The sequence below is a fragment of the Montipora capricornis genome, chromosome 2 (genome assembly GCF_036669925.1).
Source record: "Montipora capricornis isolate CH-2021 chromosome 2, ASM3666992v2, whole genome shotgun sequence".
Taxonomy (NCBI): domain Eukaryota; kingdom Metazoa; phylum Cnidaria; class Anthozoa; order Scleractinia; family Acroporidae; genus Montipora; species Montipora capricornis.
The window spans coordinates 9,279,757-9,287,256 of record NC_090884.1 but is presented as its reverse complement, the minus strand read 5'-3'; the positions used below and the strand labels follow the sequence as shown (position 1 = coordinate 9,287,256).

Below are 7,500 nucleotides of genomic sequence, written 5' to 3'. Positions count from 1 at the left end.
AAAAAGGGTGAAAAGGTTGAAAAATAGAATACAATGTTCTTTATTTTGAAGAGAGAAATTACGAGAAGAGAGAAATTATGAGAATGTGAAATTTGGAAAGTGCTCAGGTAATACCTATAATTGTTGGCGCCCTAACCGTGCATACGGAACCCGCACCCGCAGTGCACGCGGCAATCAAAACTGTGCTATCCTTTCACTGGAAACGGTGCATTTCTGTGCGTAAACAACTTTGTTGTCGATCTACCCTATCGAAAGGACGTCATCAAAGTTTTTCTTCGCAAGGTTAACGCAAATAAATACATTATCAATAAAGTTTTAACGTCTTCTTATACTTGATTCGAAAAAAACCAGACTGAATTGATCTTAAAATAGTTAGAAAAAGCACAAATAACAACCAAAGCACAACAGCTGACGTTCGAATTGCCGCTCGCCGGCAACCCAGTTTTGGCGCCAAAGTTTGTTGACAAAAAGTTGCAACAAAATCTTTTAAACGGTTTCCTGGTCCTTCAATTGCGAACAATTGACGTGATTGACGTTGGATAGCACAGTTTCTACCGCTCGCTGATTGGTCAATTTAAATTTTAGTAGCTCTCGCCGTATGCACGGAGGTGGAGTAAGAAGAAAGTTAGGCGACTGGGTTGGGAAACTGGGCATTCCTACAAAAGACTGCACTATTAGGAACAGCAAGGATTCTGAGAAAGGTGTTTGATACATAATCTAAGGAGAAGAGATCATGTGGAACCCTTGGTCATAGGTTATGACCTGTTTCCTCACGTTTTTATAGTGGCAAAGATCAGCCTGTGAAGGTGGAAATAATAATAATAATAATAATAATAATAATAATAATAATAATAATAATAATAATAATAATAATAATAATAATAATGACGATAATAACAATAACAATAATAATAATAATAATAATAACAATAACAATAATAATAATAATAATATTAATAATAATGACAACAATAACAATGATAACAACAATAACAATAATAATAATAATAATAATACAAAAACTTACTTTCCCTTATTCGTACAGGTAACATTAAAGTGAGCGAAAGTGCGGCTCAAAGCTTTCTGGGGAAATCTCGGATCCGTCTTCGACGAAGCTTTTATGAAGAAAACAGAGAGTGTTGCGAGGAATGCGGCGAGGGCTGTCATTATGAAGAGAGAGACGAGTGTAAAGAAGAAACTGGCTTTGATCCTTATGGCGGATGCCCTACCCAATCTTACTTGGGTAAATGATGATACTGAACAAGTAAGCAAATTAAATGATAAAAAGGGAAACAAAAGCCTGTTGTCGGTTTTATCAGTTTTCCAGCGCCGGTTAGTCAAATCCACAGAGCATGTTGAAATTTATTTTTTTCTCCCTTGGCATGAAATTGGAAGCAAAAGCAGTTTGAAGATGTACGACGCTTAACTTTAGTTTGCAAATTGATTTCAAGGCCTTGTTTCCAGCTCTTCCTTTTTCATGTCGGGAAGGAACAAAGTGGTCTTGTTTCAGGTGACCCAACTATGGATAAATCTGAATCGGAATAGAATGACCGAGAGGATATATGCTAACTACAATCTTGGACAAAAAGGGTTGAGAATATTAAAAACAGGGGTTACTTACGCACTACATCCTCACTATCGCCCCCTATCAGCCATCCCCCTCCCCCCCACAACCAATGTTGACAAGCCCAGGTTCGACATGCTTTGTTTCGTCTAGCAACATTGATCAGGGGAGGTGGGAGGGGGGGGGGTAAAAAGAGAGCTTGTTTTTCATATTTGTGATCGTAGTTAGTCCAAAAGCAGAATTTCCTCAACAATTTTGTCCAAGATTGTACGTAAACTAGTACAAACTTACGCTTAATTGGGTAGAAGCGAATCACTTTAATATACGAATATCTCCATTAATTCTCTAATTCTTTTTTCTCGTTTGCTTCTTTTGCAGCTTGAGACATCTTAGACAGCCCATGCGTATTGCAGAATCAAAATAACGTACCGATTTGTGAGGGTTATATAAGAAACATAAGAAACATTAAAAGCCGAAAAAGGCTGCTAATCATAGCTAATAGCCTGTCAAGAGAAGAAATAAACTAAACGGACATTTGCTGACTCTTAAGTCTTAGCATCTTTTTGAGGTGAGTTTCGGCAGATTCTGCGATCTAATAACTGTAAGGCTGGAGTCATCTCTCAAGCCTGTGATCCCTCTGCGATCGAAGAAGATCTTATCCAAAAAACAATCAAGCCTGATTCGACCTTTAATAAACTTTCCCACCGCGAGTTGGACAAATTCTTATCGAATGTCCCTAACTTTGCACCACCACTGAACCGAACACTCGAGCTAGATGATATATGGGTACGTTGGCCAGCAAAGCCACCGTGCCGTTTATTTAGCATTGGAATAGATACAAAAGCATTTATACATCAACTCTATTATAAAGAGAAGAACAATGCACAGAACCGGACACGAAAACCCCTGAAAACCAGCAGGTGGAAAAAACCAGGGAACGTGTAGACCCGACCAAGGCAGTGGTGCGACCCCGGGTTCTTGGGTATTCTTATTGAAAAACACTATTTCCAACGTATCATCTCCAGCACCAGTGACATAGCAGATAGGCGGGCGGTCACTAAATATCACAGTCAGTTGTTACTGCGAGGGCCGAGATGTCCTTTAGGCATAACGTAGACAGGCTCTACTAATGGCATTCTCCGTGGAAGAGAAGCGGGGCGCCCACCACGTACTTCTGCTCCAAGATCATGTGATGGACGGATAAAGTATCACATGACCTCCTACCTCCCCAGGAGATGGAACTTTGCATGACATGACATAACAATGACGAAGGACGACCGTAGAATGCCTCACTCGCTTAAAGGTCGCAAAATACAGACCGCGATCACGGGGCACTCCAAGCGTTTGCCACTCTCAACCAGGCCTCTGCTACGTGAGGAGCAATTTATGCTAATGAGGATTATCACAAATTACATTATTCTCCACTTTTTCAAATCCCATAATACACCTCTTTTACCCCAAAAATTTGCATAGGCATTGTTTCGATTTCTGTTGGGACATCTTCATGTCCCAGGAGAAATTGCACACAATGATTACGCAAAATCTTGGGAGGTAGAAGAGGTGTATTATGGGATTTGAGAAAGTAGAGAATTACTAGGAGAGCAAATAAATCTGAATAACATCGAAGAGCCAGATTTTCAGGATGGCTGGCAGTATATGCATGAGGGTTGTTTTCTTCGAGGCATAACGTAGACTTGAATGCTGATGGTTGCACGCTTTTATTACAACGCATAAAAGAGCACAAATTTACGATAGGTAATATTCACTGTACTATTAATTGTTGTTTCTTTTTTACAAACGTAACAGTTTGCCACATTGTTTCATAGTGGTTTCATCATCGTTCCTAACCGGGGATCTAGTAAGTAAGAAACTATCCACAAAGCCATTGGAATTTGGGCGCAAGACATTGACCTGCTCAAAAGCTTATAACTGAGAAAGTTAAATTGAACTCCACTGCTAAGGGCTACTCGCTGATCTTCATTGTACAAGCTACAAGCTATTTTTTGACGAAATTTAGCGACCATTCTCAAGAGTTATAACTAATTATGTACGTGCATGCCATATAGCATCTCAGAAGCTTCTGGGATGCTATATTATTCATAAAAGAACTAGTTGCACATTTCTTCCTCTACGCTGTAGGTACTTGGTGAATTCCAGAACACGCGTTCAGATGGATTAATATGAATGCATTTTTCGATTAGACGGCGTCTAATATTGGCGGCGAATTCTTTATTCTCTGCAACTCGATAATATAATAAATCCAAACGGGCATTTCCTACGATTTTCGCTTTAGCCAAAAGGTCCTAAAAAGACAAAAAAGGACTTATTATACCTATGTACCCTTACTTACACCTTCACATTTAAGGATTACTGGCGATCAGCGAACAAGTACACCAAATGCGAGCGACGGTATTCATTTTATTGCTAAAAGGTCTTCAGGAAGCTTACTATGAAATAATCCACACGGCTTCCACAAGCCGCGCACTACATAAGACCGGCGCGAACTGCTCGTGTCAAGGGTTCATTTTTCGTGTTTCTGTCTTAACAGTACTGAGCTTCTCAGGGACCAGGTTTAGACCCAAGAGGCGAAAATATCTCATTCTCTTTTTTTTTTCCTCAGCTCTTTGCTTCGGGTTTTCTTGGCTCTGTCCGCGTCTTAATACAGGGCTTTTGAAAGCAGCAAATTATTTATTTCGTATAAACCGCCCAATTAGGAGAGCGAGAAGCGGGTGAATTGTTCCGTTTCTTGATTTTCCTTGCAAAAGAGAAACAATCAGAGGTGGTGGAGAGTTGTAGCGAGACAAAGCTTGACTTTGGCCAATGACAACAGACTACGAGACGATCAAACGAACCAATCAAAACGAAAGATAAAAACATGTAGCCGGCGCCAGGCGCGTGAGAAAGAATGCAAGCAGGAGAGCCAGTATCATATACCCTATTTTCCATGACTGCTAAGACATTTAGACCTAATGTTTAGCGCCCGTTTTTCCGTTGTCCGAGAGATTCCACGAAGGACAAAAGTTCAGGATACAATGGCCTGCGTAGCAAGCGTTCCAATGCGAAGAAAAGTAGCTTTGAGCAGACTTAAACGGAGTCATTTTATAGAGTAGAGATTTAATGCACTGTGTATTAAAATAAACCAACCGTTCAAAGGAGAGAAAAATGTTATCCAGACTTTGCACATTCTATCTTTCATGGTTGAAATTTCTTTTTCAGTAAGCAAAGAAGCGCCTTGTGTTACCTACACGCTTTCTTTCTAGTCAAATTTTAAACAGTGCCTCGAAAAAACACGAAGCATCGCCATCACGGCCCGGTTGTTCAAAAGCCGATTAACGCTAATCCCAGATTAAAAATTAACCAAGGAGTTTATTTCTCTACTCCAAAATGCTCTTCAACGCTGATAATCAGCAAAACTTTACATTAGAAGAAGTCAATCTTGAAAAGCAAAAATAAGCGAAAAAAACTTTTACCAAAAAGTTGAAAACTTGAAACAAAAGTTTACGCTAATCCTGGATTAAGCTAATCGGCTTTCGAACAACCGGGCCCAGATCAATACTGGCTTTTTACGAGCGGTTTTTTGCGCCATATGAAAATTAATGGGAGGGTTATAAAATAAATAAACCCTTTCTGGCTTGCTGGTATGTTGTCTGATAATGTCCGTGGCTGAGAGATTGTCCTCAAAATTTCATATTTGCCCTCTCAGCTGCGGACACTATCAGCCAACATACCAGCCACCCGAAGGGCGGGGTTTATTTACCAAATATACCGTATACCCTGATATGGAAACTGATTGCGTCAAGTGCTGCCAAGCTGGGCCCGGTTGTTCAAAAGCCGATTAACGCTAATCCCAGATTAAAAATTAACCAAGGAGTTTATTTCTCTTCTCCTAAATGTTGTTCAACGCTGACATTTGGCAAAACTTCACATTAGAAGAAGTCAATCTCGTAAAACAAAAGTAAACGAAAGAAATTCTCACCAAAAAGTTGAAAACATGAAACAAAAGTTTACACTAATCCTGGATTAAGTTAATCGGCTTTCGAGCAACCGGGCCCTGGAAATTTCCGAGTGCCAGAGCATTCAGAATGTATTTATTTACTTATTATTTACTTTTAAAAACTTTATTTGCACAATAAGGATGTTAAGATAATGCAAGAAAGGGAATTTTCAGTAGAAAATGAAAAGGACGTTACATGAGCATCAACATCATTAAAACTTGATTGAAGAAGGATTTGAACGTTGAGCAATGGATAAAAGTATAACCCACAGTGTCACCCTCATCACAGTATATATGTAATGAAAATTTAATAATGGAAGAATAATTGTTCAAAATTATTTTATTTTTTTGAAAAACGCAAATTTCAGCCGGATCTTTGATGTTTGCCATTAACGTAAAACTAAATCTCTCTATCGTCGGCAAAGTTTCCAGTCGTTTGGCAATTATATTCTAAAACGGATCTCAACCGAATGTTTGCCAACATTGTTTGTACGTTCAGTTGCATGTTGCACATCGCCACCCAATAGAATGTTGCAACGTTAGCCGTAGCTAGTCGATGGCCACAGATGATACACTCCTCAACCCACGCAACACAACGGTATCATTAGAGGGTTATCCTACCTGTGCAGCAGGAACATCCTTTTTCTTTAGATGAACTAAGAGAAGCCAGTATTGAGCCACAGCAGACCCACCCACTGTTGGGTCGTCAAGAACATGTTGAAGGGCTCTTTTTGAAGACCTGAAAGAATGATTAAGTGGGCAAAGTTAAATTCATAAGTCACGCACAAACTGTAAGAAACCCAACAAATCCAGGGCGGATTCCACCGTTTTGTGGAAATCGGTGTCATCAAGTCAGGGTGACCACGAATGGCGGGAAATGGTGTTCAAAACAATTAAAATACTGGAAGGATGTCCCTGTAACCCTCAAGGGAGAAACCGTTCATAATCTTGGATATAATCATAACCTTGGACATGGGTCAAGACTGTTCTTATTAAGGCCTGTTTCAAACGTCGACCTTTTCATGTGCCGAATCTCATGCAAATGAGCGAAAACAATAGATTTTTCTCATTTGCATTGGATTCGGCACATGAAAAGGTCGACGTTTGAACCGGGCCTTAGATACGTGCGTGATAACTCTGTTATGTTGCTCTAAAGCACAGGTCACGGGTAACAGGTCAGTGTAGATGTCACAATAAACAACAACAAACGTCTTCCGAACTACACTGTCAGTAGGTACTTACCTAGTATTATCCTGCAGAAAATAGACAATTCCCTGAATAAGATAAGCCACAGTGAACGCTGTTTTCCACTTAAGGACCTACAACAACAACAACAACAACAACAACAACAAGAACAAATGTAGAATAAGAGAACGCAACTGGCTGCCTAGTTACTTCTGATAAGCTGTTTTCGACGTGTCACAAACCTCACTGGAGGCTTCTAAAGCAAGATTGTTCCAGCGGTCTCGGTCAACTGTTTCTCTCTGCAGGGACGAAAAAAAAAAAAACAAACAAACAAACGAACTAAGCTCCTTGGGCAGAATACAAATTTCTCTAGGTCGAATTTCACGCTTTCCCGTGCTTTCGTCTTAAAGGAGATGGGTCGTTAGTTGAGCACGTGCAGATTGGGTAACAGAATTAACTTTCGCCTGGGCCACGGAGAGGCTGCCATCAGACGAGGAGATATCGAAGGGGATCCGGCCGCTTCCCCTGCCATCAGCGCTTTTATAACGGTCAGTTTGAAAACGAACCTAGCACACAATAATCTGCGATAAAAATTTCTTGTTTATTTTTCTCGGCGATCACGAAATAATAGCTTTAACACAGCCGATCGATCATTCGGATGGAGGTACCAGGCAACAAAAAATCCTAGAATTGGTCGCAACTGGGAAAATCTTCTTAAATGCAAACACGAAGAGGGTTTTGGGATTCAGTAAAAAGA

At 40.1% G+C, this 7,500-nt stretch overlaps 1 protein-coding gene and 1 long non-coding RNA gene across 2 annotated transcripts in view; one reads left to right on the top strand and one right to left on the bottom strand.

Annotated features, from left to right (window-relative positions):
• Nucleotides 1-2,107, top strand: part of LOC138037757 (uncharacterized) — a 5,074-nt gene extending 2,967 nt beyond the window's left edge. Inside the window, exons 2-3 of the long non-coding RNA XR_011130090.1 lie at nt 1,046-1,264; nt 1,943-2,107. This is a non-coding gene — a long non-coding RNA (uncharacterized lncRNA). The remainder of the gene's footprint in view (nt 1-1,045; nt 1,265-1,942) is intronic.
• A 1,440-nt stretch (nt 2,108-3,547) lies between these two features.
• Nucleotides 3,548-7,500, bottom strand: part of LOC138038241 (tetratricopeptide repeat protein 37-like) — a 4,423-nt gene continuing 470 nt past the window's right edge. The window contains exons 2-5 of the mRNA XM_068884049.1: nt 6,986-7,146; nt 6,801-6,877; nt 6,180-6,297; nt 3,548-3,867 (exon numbers count right to left, since the gene is read on the bottom strand). Of these exons, the coding sequence (XP_068740150.1) occupies nt 3,673-3,867; nt 6,180-6,297; nt 6,801-6,877; nt 6,986-7,146 (551 nt within the window). The 3' untranslated portion in view covers nt 3,548-3,672. The remainder of the gene's footprint in view (nt 3,868-6,179; nt 6,298-6,800; nt 6,878-6,985; nt 7,147-7,500) is intronic.